The sequence below is a fragment of the Brachionichthys hirsutus genome, chromosome 5 (genome assembly GCF_040956055.1).
Source record: "Brachionichthys hirsutus isolate HB-005 chromosome 5, CSIRO-AGI_Bhir_v1, whole genome shotgun sequence".
Lineage (NCBI taxonomy): Eukaryota > Metazoa > Chordata > Actinopteri > Lophiiformes > Brachionichthyidae > Brachionichthys > Brachionichthys hirsutus.
This window is the reverse complement of record NC_090901.1, coordinates 12,553,779-12,576,429: the sequence shown is the minus strand read 5'-3', so window position 1 is coordinate 12,576,429 and position 22,651 is coordinate 12,553,779. Positions and strand designations below refer to the sequence as shown.

The window sequence follows — 22,651 nt, the reverse complement described above, 5'->3', positions numbered from 1 at the left end:
ACACGAGTGATTTCAAAATGTAATAAAAGTTATCGTCAGCTTTTAATACATAAATATGCTTCCAGTTCTCTTATTTGATGAAATTGTACTGATGAATGTTCTGTACATTTTACTTTAGAATGTACGTTAGATTTAAATGAAACACAAACAGGACAAATCACTTTTTGCATATAAACTAGAAAAGCACTGAGCGCAGACCTCCACCAAGCAGCTCGTTCCCCTCCTGATTGGATGTACACGGTCCACATGGTGATCTGGATCATCATCAAAAGGTTCTAAATTGTTGGTATCTTTATACACCAACCATGAAAAGTAAAAGTGAATCAGTGTATTTTTAACATTTTTAATCCAGTTTTCCTGACCTCATTCTGGATCAGATCAAGAATCGGACCCCTTTGACTGATTTTTGTTGAGGGAATTGAATGCATATTCTACAAGATTTGATTTTGAAAAAGCCTCCTTTGTAAGTAAATGGAAAAAATCCATCTATTTTCTTTGTATCCAGACGGGTATCTGGATCACTCTCAAGATGTAATGGGATCTAAGTCAGACCAAGACCCGTCTTCATCCAGCAGACTTTAGGACGATGCTCGTTAGAAATCCCTCTATCAAATGGACAGTAGGCCGAAACGCAAGTGCAGCCCCAGTATTTTGTTTTTTATAATGTGAATATGAAATTCGGTCAATAATCAACCGAGATACTGAAGAAACTTTGAAGCAACATTTACTGCAATGCTAAAGTAAATTTCAAAGCGATCGAGAATCCAGGATCTCTTCTGGATAAATAATTCCCACAAATCGAATAATCCGTTACTGGTAACATTCCCGTCCGTCTTTTTGAGTCATCCTGTAACAGATAGACCGATAAACGGCGGCAAAAACATAACCTCATTGGTGGAGGTAATAAGAGTTAGACTAAGATTGGATTTTTTAAAGTTTACTGCTTTCACACCTCAAAGCTGCATTACCAAAACTCTTCATTCAAGAACTGCAATCGTTACAAAAGGAGGGCATGTGACATTAATCCTGAGTGGTATGATCCAAGTCCTTCAGGCGTCTGTCAGTGTCTTCTTATCCAGAACAATTTTCTCTCCTGGTTTGAACGCTGGCATTCCCGCATATGGGCAGCTGGCACATCGGAAAGCATCGCCAAGGTAACACTGCCGCAAACAAATCAAAATCAGTATGTTTACAGGTTGGTGTAACAGGAGCGTAGTTCTGACATGAACTCACACTTCCACAGGCAGATTTTGGCAGGTTGGACTTTTGTTTTCCAGAACCTCTCTCTTCCAGCTCCTCAGCGAGACCGCAAGAGCTTCACAAACACACGGCAAACGTTTAATGAGCAAATGCTCCCGAGGCCCGGATGGAAGTACTCTGAAAGCACACGACATGCTTGAGTTTGTGCTTTCAAAATGCTTGCATGGTGACCTCACCAGTTTTTGCAGGCTTTCTTCTTGCCAGATCCTGGTCCACAGCTGGGTGCTTTAAGAGAAGCTGGATCCGGTTTCTTAAAGTCTTCTTCATCCAGCAGGTCATCAGAGTCGACCAGATCCTAGACGAGAACAAAACAAGCACGGGAATGTAAATGCAAAAAGTTCAAAGTGGAATGACACACTCAAACAAGAATTAAAATCCAGAACTCACCACATCGTCGTCGTTGATGTCACTGGCTGACAGCGCCCACATTTTGGCCGCGTTGGGATCCAGAGGCGGCTTCTCCACTGAAACCACACCTCTCAAAATGTTAGCTTCAACATCAAGGTCGACAAGCTAAATCATAGATTCACCAGGAAATGCAACATCTCTGCACTGTACATAGTGCAAAAAGCAACATGTTTATATTAAAGTAAGACATTTTATTAGTGATTAGTGAAAATTGGATCCTTTATGGACCGCTCCACCATTCTTCCTCGTTGGTGTCGATCCTCTGAAATCCAGAAATATAGTTTTATCAAACGCTAAACGGTTGGTCTTCATTCTGAGGCGGATCACGTCACCTTGAACCTCCTGGATTAAACATACAAATGTTTAGGGACACCATTTATTTCCAGTTTTAGTGCCTGTGAAGGGGACAATTCTAATTTCTGTTGCATAAAGATTGAAAATATCCATCATAAAATGCTGGAATACAAAAATGACATTGTTTTACAAACTTTGCAAAACAATGAGATTAAAATGTATCAAAAAATTCCAATTGGCACAACGATCAATGTCCACAAAGCACACAACTAGTAGAGCCTTAATTAAAATAAAGTGATAGAAATCCCAAGTTTAAACAGGTTTTTTTCAGACCATGAGACACATTATTGATTGATCTAAAGTTCGTTCACACACAAGCTGATCTCTGTAAAACTGACAGGCATGTAAATGATGCTGTAAAGCTTTAACAACATCACCTGGCGCCGGCTGCTTCTTCCCGAATGACAGCTTAATCTGGCTGGACGATCCCACCTCAAAGTTGGGTTTGTTTGCAGTCACGCGGACTCGAACCGCAGCGTTTCCTTGGTAACTTGTGGCATCCCTGAGGCAGCTCAATGCCTCTGGACTCAGCTCTGCTTTACTGACCTGGGTGGGAAGGAAGCAGGTGGGTCAGAAATGATTTACAGTCCACATACTTACACACAAAGCAAAAAACTACATTTATATGTGGCTGACAACATGTCTGTACTTTCTGAGTGCGACACCGCCCACTAACGTACAGCGTATAAGAGCTTTAAACACACACACACACACTCTGAATGAACCTGCTCACCTCAGACACTGATATAAACCCAGAAACCTTCAGGGCTGACACTAGCTTCTGAGTCGTTCTCACACTCGGTACTCCAGCTTCTGGAGAAACACGCAACACAATCTTAAGACGGCAACGTTGCACATATTAATTGCCTTAGGAATTTATTGTAATTTATGTAATTTATTGTCATTCATTGTCATTTTGCATCAGTGGTGTAATTTATTTTAGATTAATTGTTAGTTTGCATCGGCGGTGTAAAATCATTTTATTTTTGTTTTTCTAATGTTACGTTGCATCAATTGAGTTATTGAATATTGGTTTTATTTTTATTTGTATTGTTAAATTTGTATTGTTAATTGTGGATGATTTATGTACGAAGGACTTTCAACGGAAACAAGACTGCAAGGGCTTTTTTTGAAATGCTCCTCTTAGACAGGATGTTTGACTTTATTTGTACTGTAATACATGCTACTGTGTGACTGTACTTGTACTCTAACATTCTATCTAATAAATATATTCATTCAACGAGTTGCTGACTGACATTCGACACAAGTAAAAAGATTTCTCCGTCACCTGCAACGGCTTCATCCAGAACCAGCTTCCCACCAGGTCTGAGCACTCTGGCTAATTCTGCTAGCGTCTCTGCAGTGTGGACGGAGGAGCTGTCAGGCAGAAGACAGGACAGCGCACAGTCAAAGGAGGACGAGGGACGGCAGGCTGCGAAGAGGAGAGAGGATCAGTTCACGATGCGTCAAGGCTGCTACGACGCAACGGCAAACAGGTGAAGAGTCACTCACACAGCAACAACCTTTCACTGTTCTCCACCGATAGATTCCCGCCCGGACCAACAATGGCGCCCAGCTCTTCTGCGTACCGCTTCAGGGCGGCAGGTGCTGAGGGCTGAGCCCAAACCAGCAGCACCTTGTCTCCTCCTTTGATGCCGAGATTTGTCATGGCGTCCTGAGGAAATGTGCAGAATTACTGTACGGAACACACTCAGATTTCTGCTGAGTCATCCCTAAAGTGAATAAACATGCAGTTGGTGGAGATGATAGAGTCAGACCAAATAGATTATACAATTTTATTATAATTATAATCCAAAGGGACAAGCCATGTCGTAATCTCATTATTATTATTATTATTATGAAAACCCATATTAGTCGTGACTCAGCATGTTCCTACGAACCCAATCTAAAACGTCACTGCACAGTCAACCACATATTTGAGCTTGATCTTGTCTTAAATGAGTTTGTCGGCTAACGTTAGCATTAGCTTGTTAGTTGACAGGTGAAAACATTCGATTAGATTTAGAGAACGCAGATGAAACCGGCAACATAAAATACATGCTGCTTTCTTAGGCCACGGGAATTAGCTACAGAGAAAATAATAATACAAATATACTCACTATTTTGTATGATTGAGCTTATTGACAACAATTCAATCGAATCCACCGGTCGTGTCGCAAGGATAGACGTAATCTTGGCGGAAGTTTTAATGTACAATTGTACAAAATAAGACCAATGGTTTCCGGTTAAGGTTTTCAAAATAAAATGTTTCTTATTACGTTCGCCCATAGTCGGTGAAACTTTAGCACAATATAGTTTTAATAGACAAATTGTTGAGTAATTCTGACAGAAAAACCGGACACAGCTATTTACTTACGTTGTTTCTTGAATGCTATTTAGAAAAAGCTGCGTCATGTCCTTTTTGCCTGTTGTGGTTCGTTTCAGCCGTGTCGCGCAAAAGTGACGTAATGCGTCCGATGAGAAAAAAGCGACCTGCCAGTGCAGCTCAATATGGCGGCGCTGTTGAGGGGGCTCCGTGCAGGAAGGGTACTCCGGGGGCTGGGCAGCGGTAAGTGAGGCCCGCTGCTTCTGTTGTTGTTGTTGATGTTGCCTCGTATTTTAAATTAACAGCTAAGGAAAATAATCTATTTAACAACGTTACGTCAAAACGAGCCCATGCTGACGTCATCCACCACGGAAGGTGAATGTGGAGGACAGACTAGCATGGAAACTGTTAGCTCGATAGTCGTAGCTGGGTTATGCAAGATGGAAGAGATTTCCTACACTTACATTTCTTTCATAATTTTTAGATTCTGGTACCAACATTCCAATTTGTTTATTACATCCTTTGAAATGGCTGCCTAACAATAGTTGAATGTGGTGTTGACGTTTGTTTGCAGCTAATGCAACGCTATCACAGAGAGTTTAAATAGTTCAGATATCAAAGGTGTATAAACCGAATGCTACTTTTATCGATCGCTGCGTCTTTTAAATGATTCCGTCAAATCATTTGAACTGGACACGAGGAATCACAGCCCATCACGGAAAAGGCCACTGACTGTAATATTCCTGTTTACATGCTACATCCGATTTATTCAAATCCCACCAGGGTGTCTCTTTGGGTTTAAAGTCGGGGGGCCGACAGACTCGAGATTCTAGAATTCATCTGGGACTGAAACCAAGCCTGATCATAAGAAGGGAAAATATTGAAATCTCTCCTTGAGAGCTAATTAAATCTGCTTTCCCAAACGAGAACATTCCACACGAAATGTGATTCTTTTTTTTTTTTTCTTACTTCCTTGAAACAAAGTCCTGGACGTTTAGTCTGTGGGTATCCGTGTCCTGGCGAGCTCAAGCTTTAATGCTTCACTGTAGATTTATTTCTTTTTCATCCTTCAGAAATAACACGCTTGTTTCCCACAAACAGTGGCGGCTGCACCGACGGTGACGACCCCCCAGCTCAGCAGCCTAAGAAGAGGCTTCCACCGTGCTGCGTTGAAGCTTCAGGACAAATCCAAATCTGACGCGCCCGATTCTTCCTCTTCCTCTTCCTCTTCCTCTTCCACCGCCTACCACGAGCACTACCAGGCTGACTCCTCTGCGTCCGAGCCGGCAGCCGAGGAGGCCTCGAGGCCAAACACCAGGCCAGTCGACTACAAGTAAAGTAATCCATGTTGACGTCATAATTCATAGTAGATTCACCGATCTGAGCCTTTTCACTGCTGGAGATGCGGGTTCTGTCGATGGCACCAGAACGGTGTTGCTTGCTGAACCCTTATTACACGATTGTACTGGATACGGAAGGTTTATTCCACCCCCCCAACGTGCGAGAGCTATTCTCGGGCTTCACTCTGCGTCGGATGCTCACTCTGATTACTGAAACACGACCTTTTGTGTTCCTGTGGTTAGTTACCAGGATCAGGGCGGCGAGGAGGGGGAGGAATACGAAACGGAGGACCAGCTTCAGGCTCGGATCCTGACCGCTGCGCTGGAGTTCGTCCCGGTTCACGGCTGGTCGCCGGAGGCCATTTCAGCCGGCGCTGAGGTGAGCGGGAAAGGAAACGGATCCTGTTCTCGGATTACAAGCCAGAAAAATACCCAGAACCAGTGGTGGGGCAGGTGAAGCTGCGTGAAGCACAGAAAAGGTTCGAAGCTTCAGTGACATCTGGTGGACAACTGAAGTCATAGCAGCCTCTCACCAACACGGCAGTTTCAGTCCCATGTCAGCAATGAATGTTTCGTTCCATCATTCTAAATAATAATTACACAATTAAAATTAAAATAATTACAAGAAAGAAACTAAATGCAGACACTCCCACAAGGACAAGACAAGACGATGAACGTGGTGTTTGAACTCGGATTGCTTTTTTGTTCCGTGTTTTTAAGGTCTTTTCATTTGGGGGGCTTCTGTGGTCGAGGAGGAATGTTTATTACGTTATACGTTATTTGTCTTCGCAGGGTTTTATTTTGAAATATCATTTTTGTTGCACCCTGGCAGGCTTCAGTCTGCTCCTCTTCTGGCTGACCAGCTCCCCATTCACCATTCACGGGGGACGGGTGATGCTGGGATGCGTTTTATCTAGCGCCCAACCACTCGCACCTGTCAGGCCGTCATTGGCTCAGAACGCACCGAAAGACGACGAAACACCTCAACACGTTTAGACACAAGAAAAACAACTTGGATACTGAATGACCCACACGCGGGGGCGACTTCAGGGTCGTTGTCTGTTGCTCTCACTCATGTTGCGCTTCCTGTCTGTCTCCTGTTTTTGCTGCCATGCTGGTGCCAGACGCTGGGCCTCTCCTCCGCTTCCGCTGGTATGTTTGGAAATGGCGCTGGGGACTTGGTCCTGCACTTCGTCGCCCAGTGCAACTCACAGCTGACGGAGATCCTGTCTGAACAGCAGAAGCAGGTCCAGTTGGGCCAAGCCGAGTACGTATACACACCTCCAGGCCCGGCGTGCTGCTGAGCTCCTGCCTGACGTTTAACACCATCTCCTTGTCTTTAATGAATACCTTTTATTAACTTGTCTTTTGATGAGATGTATAATCTCTGATAAAGTTAGCGCTCTGAATATTCTGATTTCATTGCCTGCTTTAAACCACTGCGTTGCAGACCGAAGCGGACGGCGGACTTCCTGAGAGATGCTGTCGAGACGAGACTGAGGATGCACATCCCATACGTCGAATCATGGCCGCAGGTATGAAGTGCATGATGAGCGCACGGTACAGTCGACTGGAACTCTGTTTTATTCTCAGACGGGTCAGGAGCCACATTTGACTTTGTGTGTGTGTGTGTGTGTGTGTGTTTCCAGGCAATGAGCATTCTCCTCCTTCCTCACAACATCCCAGACAGCCTGAAGCACCTCTCCTCGCTGGTGGACGACATCTGGTACTACGCCGGAGACCGATCCACAGACGTGAGTGGATCCCGTCTCCCTCGCTACCCTTCTGTTTCTGCTCCCGTCCACACGTTCCTGTCCCCTGTTCATCACCACCCACGAAATATCAGGCCTACCACCTCCCAGGTTACTCCCCCCCCCCCCCCCCCCCCCCCGCCAACACCTGCCTGCTCTGACTGATAAGATGGCTGCTGCTTCTCGGAAATGTATTCTTATCAAAGTAAATTATTATATCATATGTCTAAAGCCATGCTCGGCTCACATTAGGCAGCATTTAAAGGGTTTAAAACATTTACTCCAATGACGTGCAGTCAGGGGAGGCGGGTGATGCCGTGCCTCACCGGCGATCAGGCCAAAAATAAAAGGTATTTGTCCAGTGATTTGTACTAAGATGTTATTTAACTGCAACAGTTTTATATTAATTTTAATTCAAATCTAAATTTTCACATTAATCGTTCAGATACTGAGAAGAGACGTGCGGTGAGGCACGGGCCAGCTTGGCCTCCCCAGGAGGATATACAATATCGCTCTCCGTCCTCTGCACCACACGCTGCAGAAATCAGTGGCTGCATCATTCGTACAATCATTCGTACAATCATTTGTACGTCTCGTACCTGCTAGCAAGGAGCGCAAAACTAAAGCTTTTGTTGCAGCTGCGTTTGGTGTTGAATGTTTTACTGCTGTTGGTGTGTGTTTTAGTTTTCTCTTGTCTTACTGTTTGATGTTTAATTCTGCACACGTTACATGTTTGTTGATTAAAATGTGATACCCCCCCCCCTTGGTAGATGAACTGGTACACCAAACGGGCAGCCCTGACTGGTATCTATAACACCACCGAGCTGGTGATGCTTCAGGATTCCTCACCAGACTTTAACGACACCTGGAACTTCCTTGACAACCGCATACAAGATGTCGTCAACATGGCTGACACTGCTAAGCAGGTTGGGCGGGGCGGGGGGGGGGGGGGGGGGGGGTGAATAAACATTTAAATCTGCTCTCAGCGATTGCCGTGAAAATTGGGTCAAGTCAAAACGCTTTGATTTATGAAACACAAGTTCCATACAAGGAGTTCAGAGAAATGAACATAAAGGCTTCCATGTTTACCAGCGTTTAGAGCAGGGGCGTCAAACTCATGTTCTCCAAGGGCCACATTAGCATTATGTTTGCCCTCCAAACTAAGGCCAAATGTAAACTAACACAGTAAAAATGTAACTTAATGTAATTTAATGTAAAATGAGTGTAACTACTCCTGAACATGCTGTTAAATAACTATTTTTTTAAAACTCTTTAGTAATTGCAATAAAATATTCCGTTTTGAAATCACTTTTTGAAAAGGTAACTTAAAAATTGTTAGAGATAAAGCCATACTGTAAATGAGACAAATCATAAGTATGAACCAAAGTTTGTGATGGGAATAAATTAATACATCTAATAATGTGGAAAAGTTCCATTCAAATGCAATCATCACGCAAAACAAAAAAGTTCAAATAACTTTCAATAGTCACCGCCAGCAGATTATTCATTTCCTGACTGCAGCGTGTTGCTATTGTTGTTGACATTTTGCTGAATTGTTCCGTTTGATCAGTTCACTACTTAAGGTACAAACATTGCATATTCAATTGTATAGTTGTAAAAATATATGTTTCGATTATTGCTGTTATTATAACATAAATCCTTTCAATTGATCAGGTTAAGAAAACCACACAACTCAATCGACCAATAATCAAACGTATTCAAGTAAATAATATTAAAGAAAAAATAAAGCAAAATATCATCCAACACAAGTTACAAGAACTTTGTTCAAAACACTTTTGAGACAGTTGAGAGGGGCAGAACTGCAGTCCAGCCAACAAATGTGGGCTGTTAAGAACATGTGTAACAGATGCAGCATTTTACAAAAACATTTTACATTTGGCCCTCGGGCCTTGAGTTTGACACATGTTATTTAGAGGATCTTAGTTTTGACTTTATTTCACTTGTTTCTAGGTGCAGTCGACGGGTGAAGCGGTGGTGCAGGGGCTGTTAGGAGCTGCTGTCACAGTAGGTCTCTTCTCACTTTGGGATTTAGGCCTCTGGAGTTTTGTCTGTAGCACACCTTGTAATCTTATACACAGGTTAAACAGAAGAAAGTACTACTGCATGCTCTTTTTACAATGTGTATTGTTAAACTGTAGACGTTGAAGTCTGACGTTTGTCTTGTGCTTTTCAGCTGAAGAACCTCACCGGCCTGAACCAGAGACGATGAGGCCAAACGGCCCTCCTTCGTGCTGATCCTCATTCTGAGCCTTCGACTTGTTACCGGCTGGAGATCAATTTCTTTCTTCTCTTATTTCTGATTAACTGTATTGAGACTGAAAGTGCTGACCTCATTCATTCATAAAGAGCAAACTATGATTTATGATGGGTCTTTGTGTTCACCAGTAAGACCAGTATCCTTCTTTGTTTCATGGACAAAAATGTAATTGGCCTGTTCAGACCATTTCCCCCCGTAGATCTGTAAACTTGTTTCTGGTCTTTAATGAAATGGTGTTTACTCTTGCTATGTGTGTAGCGATTGGCTAGAGTTTCTTTAGTTGCGTTAAATGAAGACATTTGTCCACCTACAAAGATGAGCTCAGGCAAGCACAACTCCAAAAGTAGTTTTGATGTTTGAATGTTCAATATTACGTTTGGCTGGTTTTTGAAAAATACATCACAATAAACCATAAACTGCTTTTTCATTTTGGGTTTTGTTAGACTTCAACAATCAGTTAAGTTGTCTCTACCATCCAAGCAATGGGAGTGATTGTATGTTCTCCCCGTGTCCTCCCCCCGGGTTCCAAAAACATGAAATTGACCCCGCCTCTCGCCCATAGCAAGCCGGGATTGGCTCCAGCAACTCCCGTGAACCGCGAAGCGGAAACGCGGTAGAGAATAAATGAATACTTCTATGAATGAAGGCTTTTATTTTGAAAATAATCGTCCGGGCTTCATTGACCCGGATGTGAACAAAAACCCCGCCCTTCTTGTCCTATGGAGACCAATTAGCGATCGGGTTTTGATCAGCTGGCCAATCAGCGGATGGTGTTTTCCCGGAAAGGCCACCTAGCCGGGGCAGCATTAGCGGAGCGAACTCGTCACTTCACAGCGTTGAGATATTGGCTATTTCACCTTAAACAATGCCCTATGCTAATCAGCCGACTGTAAAGATCACAGAACTGACGGACGAAAATGTCAAGTTTGTCATAGAAAACACTGATTTGGCGTAAGTAACTTCTTATTTTCTATATTCGAACAAAGTGTTCAATGGCCGCACTAGTAACTGTTAGCATAGCAATAAGCTCCAAAAACAGAGGGAAGTGAGCTGGCATAAGAACTGGACGCGAACCCTCCGATCCTCCCCAGCGATGTGATCGTCGGTCGTAAATATCGATTGAAGGGTTGATGTTTTGCTTTTTGTGTTATTCATCATGAACTTCGCGTCTAATCCTGCTCATCTTTCGCCCTTTCAGGGTTGCAAACTCGATCCGCCGCGTCTTCATGTCAGAAGTTGCCACCATGGGTACAGTGAACTTTAGTTTGACTTGTCACACGAACCACGAGGTCCAGTCCCGGGTTCGAACCTTGAAAACCTGCATGTAGGCTTTGCAATCACATTGGGCACTGGTTTGATGGTTACTCGAGAAAAAACTATCTGGAAAAAGCTCTAGATTTATTTTTTAAAATCCTTTTTTTATCTCAAAATGTCATTTTTTTCTTCCTTCGTCGATGACGAACTTCACCTTGCATTGTTTTGATTTGCAGCGATCGATTGGATTCAGATCGATGCCAATTCGTCGGTGCTGCATGACGAGTTCATCGCACACAGAGTCGGTACGTGCCGCCGGCGTGCACGTGAAAGTATTTGTCGTTGCTTTATGGTCAGAGGAGACCTCGGAGTTGTAAAGGCGTCCGTGACGTGTGTGTGCGTGTGTGTGTGTGTGTGTGCGTGTGTGTGCGTGTGTGTGTGTGTTTGCGTTGTCAGGTCTCATACCGCTCACGAGTGACGACATCGTGGACAAAATGCAGTACTCCCGGGTGAGTCGGCCGTCGGCGATGGAACGATGGACCGCTCCCCGTGGCCGTTACGAGTTTCCTCTCCTGATTCCACTGCAGGACTGTACCTGCGATGATTTTTGTCGCGACTGTTCTGTCGAGTTGACGCTGGACGTCCGTTGTACAGAGGACCAGACCCGCCAAGTCACCTCGCACGACCTCTTGTCCACCGACCCCAGGGTCATCCCGGTGAGTCCCGCCTCACGTGGCTGAACTCCTCAGACGGGCACCTTAAAGCTTGACGGCCTTTCCTTTGGACCTCTCAGGTGACTTCCAGGAGTCGAGACAGCGATCCCAACGATTACGCTGAACAGGAAAGTAAGCTCGATGACAAGTGTCTGTCTTTCCATCTCTTTATCCCGCTTTGGAAACATCTCCTTTGCTACTTTGCCCCCTACATAACCCAGACATTTTGCTGGTGAAGCTTCGTAAAGGCCAGGAGCTGCGTCTCAGGGCTTACGCCAAGAAGGGCTTCGGCAAGGAACACGCCAAGTGGAACCCGACAGCGGGGGTGTCCTTTGAGTACGACCCGGACAATGCGCTGAGGCACACGGTCTTCCCGCGACCGGAGGAGTGGTATGTTGTTGTCGCCATAGAGACGGAGGTTCAATGAAAGACAACGACTGAATTCTGTGTCGCTGGTTCTCAGGCCAAAGAGCGAATACTCAGAGATCGAGGAGGATGAGGTTCAGGCTCCCTATGACCCAAATGGAAAGCCAGAAAGGTGAGGAAAAGAGGCTCGCGAAGCTTGTTGAGCAAAAATGCTTACGTACAAAGACAAGAAATGTTTCAATAACTCTTTCAATGCCAATTACGTCTATCTAAACCCAAACATTTACGGCCAACCCTGGCATTGAAATCTGCCTCTCTTCAAAGGCCAATAACTCCGGAACGAAAGAAGAGATTTTAATCTTTCCATTTGGTCGGTTCAGTGTTTGCATAGTCGTAGTACGAAATATTCTGTGGGGCTTGAAATATCGGGCGAAATGAGTGAAAACTGAGGCACAATGCATATAGCTGAGCTGAAAATGGCTGGCACTGAAATAGTTAATTGGGTATCTTCTTTTAAAAGCAGTCTATTTTTTTTTTACTTTAAAAAGTACAATTCTGTCTCACTTGTGTTTTATGCACGACTTCGGTGTCTGGTGTTCTATTTGGTTCTCCACGTATTTTCAATGGGGAGAAGATCAATAAAAACAAATCCAGAACCTATACCCAAATGTCTCAACAATGGTGATCAGTTCCGCCTCGGGATAAACAAATGCTATTTTTATTCTGGGATTCCTTGCTTAGATGCGTTGATGGCATGGAATTAAGAATTTGAAATATTTCTTTTTAACAGAAATGAATTAATTTGATCAGATCTGATCGTCTTTGTTCTGTTTTGACCTTTTGGAGACGGGTGATACTTGAGGTGATGAATGTACTTGCTGCACTCTACTCTTACATGTTTGCCACCAGGAATAGAATGATTGCTTCTCTGGTAGAATGAACTGCACAGGTTGAGTCTTGCATTGTAATAACACGATGCCGGATATTTCTTATTGCAACATTTCTCAGCTACGACGAAGCAACAATGCTCGCGTCACGAATCCCGTTTGCTCCCTTCTCAGGTTCTATTACAACGTGGAGTCGTGTGGTTCTCTGCGGCCGGAGACCATCGTCATGTCGGCGCTGGCGGTTCTGAAGAAGAAGCTGAGCGATCTGCAGACTCAGCTGAGCCACGAGATCCAGAGCGACGTGCTCACCATCAACTGAGGGATCGCCTCAATGGAGTCGGAGGCGTGCGCCATTGGTTACTGACCTCAGATCTGTGTTTGTTATTAACACCAACCTGTGGAGGTTTATACAAGCTACACCTTCGATTATAAATCTTCATTTGAGATCATAGTGGGACACCCATGTGCAAACTGAAAAATGATATGAAATAGACACATATCTGGAAAATGAAAAAGCAATGTTTTAAAGTCAGTTTGTCTCGCAGTGCCACATTTAATTCTGTTTGTCCTTCAGTATTTTGACAAATGTGGCAACATTTTTAGGACGGCCCTGGTTGTGTCATAAAATGTAAGAAGCAATTTCAGACACCGGTACCTCAGGTGTGGAACTTTTTATTTCAGAACAATCACTTTCCCAGAATGAGAACACATTTATTGATATCAAAGACTTCGTAGAAAAAAAACCCCAAACATTTTCCTTCAACAGACAAAAAAAAAAAGGAAATCTCATCGACATCTCTTGGATACGATAACCGCTGATCAGAAGCTGGTTCAGATGCTGCTATGAACGGACATCAAAGACACGAACAGGAGCGACAGAAAACGTTCACGTCTTCTCACCAAGTCATTTCATAAAACAAACTACAGCTAGATCAACAAAGTGTGAACAGAACTCTCGAATGTAAAAAAAGTAATAAATAATCACGGGACAACACCTTCACCTCCGCAGAGGCAGAAAAGATGTTAGGAAATCAGTTTGGGCCACAAAGATTCATCAGCGACTCTCGATCCGACACGTCCGCCGGGTTTTATCTGAAACGAAAGACGGCGAGAGATTCTCAGAAGCCGTTCGGCGCCGGAGCAAACGACAACCTACGTGAGCCGCACCTGTCCAGGCGGTTGACCACGTCTCTCACGGTGTTGATGAGCGTCTCGTGCTCCTGGGGGTTCCCGGCGATGATGCCGTGGAGCTTCTTCATGTAGGAGTCGATGGTGTCGAGAGACGGCGTCTCCCCGCTGGCTGCGCGACGACAACGCAAGCGCCTGAGAGACTCGTTCTGACGCGGCGAGTAACTCACGTAGGATTCATTCTCACCTGGTAGAGGCAAGGATGAGAAGCTGGAGGTGAGCGCCTGGCGGAGGGTCTCCAGGTGCTGGTGGAGGAGGCCGTTGCGCCCCCGCTCCTGGATCACGTCCCCCTCCAGCCTCTCGACCGCCCCCCTCATGCTCTCCACGTGTTTCTGCAGCGCCGCGTTGCGCTCCTCGTACTCCATGTTGGTCTTGCGCAGCTGCCGCATCTCAGCCTCCCGCGCTGTTGGGCGAGGAAAGTGACCGGATGAGAAGCGCAACGGCTGCTCAGAGCTCTTTTTAAACTTTCGGACATCGCCGCCACCTCAGAATGGACTGCGGGACTATTCCGGGACAGAGGAGCGCTACGAAAGGAGCCTTTGCCTTTGGAAACGTTTGGACAAATGGGGGTTGAACCGGACGGCCGGTTGGTTGGTGTCGACGCGCTTCACCTTTGCTGTGGTTCAGGAATTCTTCTGTGAAGATCGGGATGTCAAACACAGTTCTGTCCTTCCCTTCCGCATCTTTCTGTCGACAGAAAAAGGAAAGGAACGATGAGTGGAGACACTTGGCCTCGAGAGCGAGAGGCGCTCCATTCATCCACCCGGACGGCAGGTGGGTGGGCTCAATGATTCTCACAGGGATGCAGTTTTAAGAGGTGAAGGAGAAGTCATCAAAGCCGCTGCAGGGCTATTTAAAAACATCAATTAAAGATCTAGCGAAGCATTCGCAGTACAAACGTTTGCAGCAGCATCAGGTTTAACTTTGTTCCCCCTGACGAACGTCCCTTCCTCATTGGCTGAGTCCTAAAGACGGAATGCTGATCGCGATAAAAGTCACCTCGGGCCAAGTTCTGCAGAAACCGTTCAGGACCTAATAAAGAAATCTCTCGATTGCACCCGAAGCCCAACGAGAAGGAATCCCACGCTTGGTGAAAGCTAAACGTCTCTGCATCGTGAACACAGACGCAGAGACGAACGGATTGACCCGGGTTCGAGACAAAAGCCATACGGACTCGCCGTTTAGTGGACGAGGAGAACCCGAATCAAAGTTCATTCTTACTGCATAACGTGACGCTCTGAAAATCTGTCACACCTGGTGGTAACAATTTCTTCCCGTAAGAAATAGACGAGTTTTTGCAGAATACTTTGTGTTTCTACTACAGCTGATTGTACAGGCCAGTCTAAGTAGTCATAACGCATTATAAGGTTTTGTCATACTGCACGTATACAGTCATCTGTTAGCGTGCTAGCTCCCTCTCCCACATCCTCCATTTAGTTTGTCCTACATGAAGACACAGATTGAGCGCTTGTAATCTGTTTTCCTCTTGAGGGCAGGAAAGGGTTACTGACCTCGTGCAGGGTCTCACTGGCTACCTGGTTTCCACCATCTGGAAAGGAAGGAAAGCATAAAGGAGGAGGACAGCGATGTCGCCGCGAGTAAATCATAAACTGAAGACCAAAGACAGCCCAACTCTGAAATGGATGCGCTTCAGTCCAGCAGCAGAAATGATGAGCTGATAAATCACTGATAAATCACACAGGGAAACATTTTAGCGCTTTAAATATAGAACAATGTCTGGTTTCAGGCACGTAACGGCTCATTTTGTGACCAGCCTTTGGGTCAGACGCGTTACAAACTCCCTGCGTACGATTCGTTTGTTCACACAAGCCGGGCAGGAAACAAACACGACACCCCGACCACCCGAAAGGCTGCAGATCGGCTCACGTCTCTCCACACCTCACCTCCCCTGTGCCGCTGGCCCTTCTGCTTCTCCTGGACCTTCCGGGTGAAGTGCTTGTAGGCCTCGGTCTTCTGGTACTTCTCCAGCTCCCGCATGTAGCGCTCCTTATCCCGCTCCGCCTCGTCCAAGTATCGCTGCGAGGCGAGGCAAGGAAATAAATGCGAGCGGGGCCAAACAGGATGGCGTCTGGGCTCACCTGCTTCTCCTCGGGGGGCAGCTTGCTCCACTCGTTGCCCAGCATCCTCGTGATCTCTGGAAAGGGCACGTCGGGACGCTCGGCCCGTAGCTGCTCCCGCCTGTCGTTCATGAATCGAACGTAGCCCGTCAGCGGGGCCTTGGGCGCATTGCTGTCCTTCATCGGCTTCTTCCTCTTCCTCCCCTTGGTCCAGCTGCCGCGTCGAGGCTTCTGAGGTTTTCAGTATATTGGCGATAAAATCCTCATTCAAGCCTTACATTCTGAGTTTGCTTTCATGAGAAGACACGTCACCGAATAACCTCCACGCTCACCTCGTCGCCATTCCTCTGGCCGTTGTTTTCGGCGTTGGCTCCAGGTGAGCCGGTCTGCTCCTCCATGACTTCTACGCCTGCAGGGGACACCTGGAGGACAATGGTGGGCGCTGTTATGTGCAATTATAGTTTTATACAGCAGCTCTTTAGTCAGTGGCTTGCTCAGAAGCTTATATATTGTAAAACACCAGATGTAAACAGAATGTTTTTGTCTGCGCCTGTTCTCTCTATCACTCCCTCTCCCTCTTTCTCAACCCAACATGTCAAGACAGATGGATGCCCTCTATGAGTCTCAGGTTCTGTCCAAGGTTTCTGCCTGTTAAAGGGAAGTTTTTTCTTGCCTCCGTTGCCGAAGTTCTTGCTCTTGTGGGTCAAGTTGGGTTCTGTGTTTCTCTGCTAATCCTGTAAAATACAGTTCCCATGCAAAGACGAGGCAAGAAAATGTACAAAAAGCAAACATGAGGAATAAATTGAGTACTTTAGCGCCCCCTGATGGATGAAACCATAACCTTTATTATAATAAATGGAGAGAATGCAAGATGCAATGGGAGAAAATTTGTTAGTTCATGGTTTAAATATTTAACAAACATGCTAAATAAAAGTAAAAAATACGGCACATTAGGCAATTTAAATAACATTATTCCAAACTATACATTTCAGAATAAGATCACTCTGTGCAAGGGATTTAAACACTTGTTATTCCTCTACACAACTGAATAAGCTACCACAATACATTGTCCCGGTTGCCTTTAGCGCACATGTTGGTTCATGTAAATGCACGAATCAAGAGCTAAACCGTCACGAACACCGCGTTCATCTTAGCTGTCAATAACACTGACGCCACCCATCAGGAGCTAGTCAACGATCTAACAACACATTTGTATGAAATGCACCATGGCTTGGTGCCGTACATCTGCTGACTGGATCCTTCTCACAGTGCCAAAACAAAAAGAATAAAGACTTTTCGAACGTGTTGGTATCGGATCCAGAAGCCAAGAACCAGCCAAGCATCAGTCTCTTTAGCTAGTTAGCGGCGCCGCTTGCTAACGTTAGCAGCATGTTAGCTGGCAGCCAAACAGCAAGAGCTCTTCTTTAGTAAACGCTAACTTGTCAAGATACGACATTAAGTAGTCTTTAAAAACTATGTAGAGTACACGCAGTAAAACACTCGAATGAATACTAACCTCGGATGAAATAATTCGTCGCTGTAATCTGCCAGTCTGAATGGTCTTCGTAATCAAAACAAAACAGCAGCGACACTGTAGCTAAAGCTATCGACCAGATAGCCTAGCATGTAGCGTAACACTGCCCTGCCTTTTCTTCTTCGTGGGGTTAATCGGCGGCTGGCCACCTTTACGAAGCGCATTAGCGCCATCTTCTGAACAAGTTAAAAGATTTAACTAAATGCAAATGAATAGGTTCTAATTTAAAAATTATTAGAGATAAAGCCATACTGTAAATGAGACAAATCATAAGTATGAACCAAAGTTTGTGATGGGAATAAATTAACACATCTAATAATGTGGAAAAGTTCCATTCAAATGCAATCATCACGCAGGAACAAAGATAATCAATACAAAATCAATGCAAAAACAAAAAGCCACCACCTTGTCTTGTCATGGACATGCGCAAACCAAAAAAAACAACTGAAGTGGGCAAGATAAAGAACATTCCCCGAGTCAATGCTGCAGAAAAGACTTCACTTTCAGGATCAGCACTGGACAGCTCCATATGTAGCCGACTACCTATGGAGCTGTTCAGTGCTGATCCTGATTCTCCTCCATTTGTAGCCGGGATCAACACATGCTGGAAAAAACAAAAAAGTTCAAATAACTTTCAATAGTCACTGCCAGCAGATTATTAATTCCTGACTGCAGCGTGTTGCTATTGTTATTGCCATGTTGCTGAATTGTTCCGTTTGATCAGTTCACTACTTAAGGTACAAACATTGCATATTCAATTGTATAGTTGTAAAAATATATGGATATATTATTGCTGTTATTATAACAAAAATCATTTCAATTGATCAGGTTAAGAAAACCACACAACTCCATCGATCAATAATCAAACTTATTCAAGTAAATAATATTAAATAATAAAGAAAGAAAAATATCATCCAACACAAGTTATGGCATTAACTTTGTTCAAAACTCTTTTGTCACAGTTGAGAGGGGCAGAACTGCAGAACAACCAACACATGTGGGCTGTTAAGAACATGTGACAGATGCAGCATTTTACAAAAACAGATGCCTACAAACAGCTCTCGGGGGGGCCACAAATGCATTAGAGCAACTGGACCGCATTTATTCAGCATCTTGGAACTTCAAGATAACACAATCCAAACCCGTCCACGCCATACCCGGCCCAACTGTTAGGCCTTTCACAATAAAACAATAGTGTATCTAAAACAGGTTATACCACACACCCCTTACTTTGAAATGAATGCAGGCTTACATAGTCTCCGTCCCATTAGTAGATGTGCTGGACTATATCCGTTGGCCAATGGGGTAGCTCTGTAAGCTAAAAGTGCAAGATATGGGTCTTTTGCTTTCTTTAGTAGCTTTTTGACAGTTTGGACATGAAGCTCAGTCTCACCATTGTCATTTTATCTGGCCCGTGACATTAGAAATGTTTCTATCACTTCCAATTGCGGCATCTTTTCCTTTCTTTGTGAGTGTTTGAGCGCTGCTACACACAGATATGACTTACATATAGCAGCATTCACAGTAAAGGAGAAAAGAGATTCCCCTCTGTATGCCCCATGCATTGATAAACATTACTTAAATCCTGCAGTACCACTTGCAGCCTTGAGTTTGTGGGCTAATATCTCCTGTTTGATCAGATAATTCGGTAGCACTTTAACAAAGCATAGGGTAAACAATTATGCTCTCCTCACAGAAAACTTCCCCAACTTTAGAGATAGGAAGTGAGAACGAGAAGATTAACACGAATGCCAAATTCAGACATCGAACCGACACCATGGCAGGAATAACGAAACTGAATAGCTGAAGTCTAATTGAAACTCTGACTGCAATCTCATTAGCCAGAGTTAATCCAACATAATTCCCAGGCTCATTACACACATGCAGAGGTGAGAGAATAAAGCCACAAACAGAATCAAGCTAATTAACTGGGAATTCTCCTTAAATTCTTTTTCATCTTGTCATTTAATCAATTGCTGAGGAAACAAGGAAGAAAAAAAAAGTAAAAGTCCAATGTAGTGTCTCAAATAAAAGTGTCAGGGAAATAAACAGGGATGGTTTGGCTAAATTGTTGTGTGCAGGACCTTCCCCACATTTAAATGAGATTACAGCTTTGAATTAAACGTCTCCTGGCTGTGATTCACTCCATTCTGCACTTTTATTCCTCAAATGAGTTCTTTTCATAAAATAACCAACCAGCAACTATAAAGAGCGATTCGAGAGGGCCAATAAGAAAACTGTCGTTTTATGTGGATGAAAAACAATCTGCCCTCTCCACCTTACAGCTGCTTTGTCCCTGTGGGAATCGCTTCCAGTCAGTGCAACAGCCTTTTAAACAGTCATGAATTAATGATGCAATGTTTGAATGTGGAATCACGACTTGGAATACAGGATCCATGCGGGCCTGCATCCCAGCTTCCAGTTCCATGTCTGTCTCAGACTTCAGCCCCTTTTCCCCTTAACCATTCAGCGTCAATGCTTCCCACAATGTTGTCATGGCAACCCAGGCTCAATCAGCTCCAAACTGGAGACTCTTCAGATCCCAACAGGCCTGTGGGCCACAACATCCAGCTGTCTCACATCACGGCATCTGGGACGTTTAGTGCAGAGGAAAGGCTTCCAGCTACCGGTCCTCGTATGCCCTTCATCCCTGTGGGCCCGTGGGGACTGGAAAGAAGCATCATTGTGTGAGCCACATTGCAAGTCCTACTCATGCCTTTGATCTTAGGGCTTCACCTGTGAGGAGGCGCTGAGCAGCCTTTGATCATAGGGCCTCACCTGCGAGGAGGTGCTGAGCAGCCTTTGATCATAAGGCCTCACCTGTGAGGAGGCGCTGAGCAGCCTTTGATCATAAGGCTTCACCTGTGAGGAGGTGCTGAGCAGCCTTTGATCATAAGGCCTCACCCTCCCACCGCCCGCAGGTGTGAGTTGTCTGTCTCTGTGATGAACTGGCGGCTTGTCCAGGATGTACTCCGCCCATTGACTGCTGAGATAGGCTCCAGCTTGGCCCGCGACCCGATAACGGACAAAGTGGTTGGAGAATGAATGAATGAATGGATAGTGCAGACTGTATTTAGAAGGAAACTCCTCACGGAAGGCCCACCAGTGCCTTTGAAAGCAACGCAATCTCATTGCAAATGTCATTCTTATTCCTAAAAACGGATGCTTTAGGTTCTAGAACACCGGATGTTAAACCATTGCCCATGCATGCCTACATGGAGACACGACGGTGGCCCATTCATTGGAACCCTGACACACACATTGCACAAAATAAAGTTGTAGTTGCATCACAAGCATCCGATGCAGAGTTCATAATGTTCATAGTTCTTTACAAGCTGCATACATTTGTTTATCAATGAACTGCAGCTTCTTAATGTTTTAAGGTGGGTCATTATGATTAATATCACGGTGTGTTTTTTGTAAACATATGCATAATTATCCTACCTAATGACCTCATTAGCATAACTGCTGGTTCAGTGCACTGAGGGTGAATATGGTGATATTAGCGAGCTTTAAGTACTTCTGTGCAAACACAAAGCACAGCTACCAGCTATCACTGATAATGAGGTTTCAAGGTCTGTTTGCATTACCTTGTTGCTATGCAACCGTCTAATTCAGGGGTGGGCAAACTTTTTGACTCGCGGGCCACAATAGGTTCTAAAATTCGACAGAGGGGCCGGACCAAGAACAGATGGATGGAGTATTTGTGTGAGCTAATATAAATGACACATGAAAGCTATTGCATTAAAGGATTTGGCCTTTTACAGGTAGCATTACAGAGAAAAGGTCAAATGAATGAGGTTTAATTATAATACAATTATATTTAATGATATAATTTGGACAAGTTGGCGGGCCGGATTAAAAAGACCAATGGGCCGCATATGGCCCCCGGGCCTGGGTTTGCCCATGTCTGGTCTAATTCATCTCAGGTAGACAACTTGAAGAATCAAAGGAATGTGGGGAAAATAAGAGCATTAGAATGTGTGTTTTCTTTTCATTGGAAGGCCGAAACACCTCATTAGCTGCAGGAGGATGGACAGAACGTTGATGCAGAGGGGCAATTAAGTAGGATTTAATACCCACCCCAACATGATGGATGGCGATTCCAGTGACTGTCTCTATTTTGGTTGTGGCTAATCCATGAAACTACCTGGGAAATGACAGAAATAACAGTAATGTGTTCAAAGCCAGAGCCTTCAGAGCAGCGGCTCACAATAAGAGTCACAACGCTATAATCACATCTCTTCATTGTGGTTTTACACCCACCCACCTGCCGCCACCTGGCCTTAAACGCAATGAAGACATCCCTGATTGAAATGTAAATATATCCCCTTCTGTAAGATGCATTGTTAGATTTTTGCAGCTATCCGAGCTTCTTGTTGTGTTTCTTGTTGTGCACTTGTAGTGAACGATAACTAAATGATCAGAATGTGCAGCGGAGAAAGGCTCTCTGCTAATGACCACTGCAATGGAATTAGCATTTCAAAGAGCTCCACAAGTTCAGCAGATGCTAAAACGAGAGGCGCTTTACGTGACCAGTCCAGTGGCAGGCAGGTACGGCGCACGCTGCGGGGTGTGAACCCACGGAAAGGCTTTCATCAAGCGTCTTTTTAAAATGAAGATATGTCCCACTTGTGATCTATCTTCTCGGATTGTATATCTCAGCAAATGATAAATAGGTTAGGGAAAGGATAGTTAGTCTGCCGAGAACTGTTGGGGGTTTACTCAATCAAATAAAATCTGCTTATATTCCTCCTTACTGCTCTTTTTTTTGTTTTTGTGAGGAAGGGATGTCAGAATAAAACCTGATTTGGCCACAACTCTGACAAAAGTGTTCACATTAAGGTATCAAGTAATTAATGAATGTGTCTCAAGTCACCACCACCAGCACATAAACCACTTTAAACGCCACGC

General features: G+C 44.6%; 4 protein-coding genes across 7 annotated transcripts; 2 read left to right on the top strand and 2 right to left on the bottom strand.

The window, feature by feature from the left end:
- Positions 1-23: 23 nt before the first annotated feature.
- Positions 24-4,474, bottom strand: ciapin1 (cytokine induced apoptosis inhibitor 1). Of its 3 annotated transcripts, none has more exons than XM_068739060.1 (9): positions 4,400-4,474; positions 3,535-3,697; positions 3,311-3,454; positions 2,756-2,835; positions 2,400-2,568; positions 1,648-1,724; positions 1,437-1,555; positions 1,234-1,315; positions 24-1,160 (listed from the first exon to the last, which is right to left on the bottom strand). In XM_068739060.1, the coding sequence occupies exons 2-9, from the start codon at positions 3,689-3,691 to the stop codon at positions 1,050-1,052; spliced, it is 939 nt and encodes a 312-aa protein (XP_068595161.1). In that variant the 5' UTR covers positions 3,692-3,697; positions 4,400-4,474; the 3' UTR covers positions 24-1,049. The 3 variants fall into 3 exon arrangements, with proteins under 3 accessions (XP_068595161.1, XP_068595160.1, XP_068595162.1); XM_068739059.1 differs by lacking the exon at positions 4,400-4,474 and adding an exon at positions 4,143-4,232; XM_068739061.1 differs by lacking the exon at positions 4,400-4,474 and adding an exon at positions 4,143-4,232 and having other exon boundaries at positions 2,756-2,832.
- A 48-nt stretch (positions 4,475-4,522) lies between these two features.
- Positions 4,523-10,144, top strand: coq9 (coenzyme Q9 homolog (S. cerevisiae)). 2 transcript variants are annotated; one of them, XM_068739365.1, is made up of 9 exons: positions 4,523-4,591; positions 5,450-5,666; positions 5,932-6,067; positions 6,813-6,955; positions 7,139-7,223; positions 7,338-7,442; positions 8,210-8,365; positions 9,411-9,464; positions 9,634-10,144. In XM_068739365.1, exons 1-9 carry the CDS (start codon positions 4,534-4,536, stop codon positions 9,667-9,669), a joined length of 990 nt encoding a protein of 329 aa, XP_068595466.1. In that variant the 5' UTR covers positions 4,523-4,533; the 3' UTR covers positions 9,670-10,144. The 2 variants fall into 2 exon arrangements, with proteins under 2 accessions (XP_068595466.1, XP_068595465.1); XM_068739364.1 differs by having other exon boundaries at positions 5,450-5,681.
- A 388-nt stretch (positions 10,145-10,532) lies between these two features.
- polr2c (RNA polymerase II subunit C) lies at positions 10,533-13,576 on the top strand. The gene is made up of 9 exons (XM_068739167.1): positions 10,533-10,668; positions 10,916-10,965; positions 11,208-11,276; positions 11,428-11,480; positions 11,559-11,687; positions 11,765-11,816; positions 11,906-12,074; positions 12,148-12,222; positions 13,112-13,576. Exons 1-9 carry the CDS (start codon positions 10,583-10,585, stop codon positions 13,254-13,256), a joined length of 828 nt encoding a protein of 275 aa, XP_068595268.1. The 5' UTR covers positions 10,533-10,582; the 3' UTR covers positions 13,257-13,576.
- A 23-nt stretch (positions 13,577-13,599) lies between these two features.
- On the bottom strand, positions 13,600-17,811 carry hmg20a (high mobility group 20A). Its single transcript, XM_068739166.1, has 9 exons — positions 17,720-17,811; positions 16,536-16,625; positions 16,225-16,434; positions 16,030-16,162; positions 15,637-15,674; positions 14,737-14,812; positions 14,313-14,528; positions 14,105-14,237; positions 13,600-14,029 (listed from the first exon to the last, which is right to left on the bottom strand). The coding sequence occupies exons 2-9, from the start codon at positions 16,599-16,601 to the stop codon at positions 14,026-14,028; spliced, it is 876 nt and encodes a 291-aa protein (XP_068595267.1). The 5' UTR covers positions 16,602-16,625; positions 17,720-17,811; the 3' UTR covers positions 13,600-14,025.
- Positions 17,812-22,651: the final 4,840 nt, after the last annotated feature.

What these genes read in the sequence shown, in the direction of transcription:
- ciapin1 (XM_068739060.1), bottom strand. Translation starts at nt 3,691, where the DNA reads ATGACAAATCTCGGCATCAAAGGAGGAGACAAGGTGCTGCTGGTTTGG. An exon ending in AAGAAAGCCTGCAAAAACTG is followed by an intron (nt 1,316 to 1,436) that starts GTGAGGTCACCA and finishes GTGTTTGTGAAG; the next exon opens with CTCTTGCGGTCTCGCTGAGG. An exon ending in CAAAATCTGCCTGTGGAAGT is followed by an intron (nt 1,161 to 1,233) that starts GTGAGTTCATGT and finishes TGTTTGCGGCAG; the next exon opens with TGTTACCTTGGCGATGCTTT.
- coq9 (XM_068739364.1), top strand. Translation starts at nt 4,534, where the DNA reads ATGGCGGCGCTGTTGAGGGGGCTCCGTGCAGGAAGGGTACTCCGGGGG. An exon ending in CCATTTCAGCCGGCGCTGAG is followed by an intron (nt 6,068 to 6,812) that starts GTGAGCGGGAAA and finishes TGCTGGTGCCAG; the next exon opens with ACGCTGGGCCTCTCCTCCGC. An exon ending in GTCCAGTTGGGCCAAGCCGA is followed by an intron (nt 6,956 to 7,138) that starts GTACGTATACAC and finishes ACTGCGTTGCAG; the next exon opens with ACCGAAGCGGACGGCGGACT.
- polr2c (XM_068739167.1), top strand. Translation starts at nt 10,583, where the DNA reads ATGCCCTATGCTAATCAGCCGACTGTAAAGATCACAGAACTGACGGAC. An exon ending in ACAAAATGCAGTACTCCCGG is followed by an intron (nt 11,481 to 11,558) that starts GTGAGTCGGCCG and finishes ATTCCACTGCAG; the next exon opens with GACTGTACCTGCGATGATTT. An exon ending in TTCCCGCGACCGGAGGAGTG is followed by an intron (nt 12,075 to 12,147) that starts GTATGTTGTTGT and finishes GCTGGTTCTCAG; the next exon opens with GCCAAAGAGCGAATACTCAG.
- hmg20a (XM_068739166.1), bottom strand. Translation starts at nt 16,601, where the DNA reads ATGGAGGAGCAGACCGGCTCACCTGGAGCCAACGCCGAAAACAACGGC. An exon ending in GCCAGAGGAATGGCGACGAG is followed by an intron (nt 16,435 to 16,535) that starts GTGAGCGTGGAG and finishes TGAAAACCTCAG; the next exon opens with AAGCCTCGACGCGGCAGCTG. An exon ending in ATTCCTGAACCACAGCAAAG is followed by an intron (nt 14,529 to 14,736) that starts GTGAAGCGCGTC and finishes CTCGCCCAACAG; the next exon opens with CGCGGGAGGCTGAGATGCGG.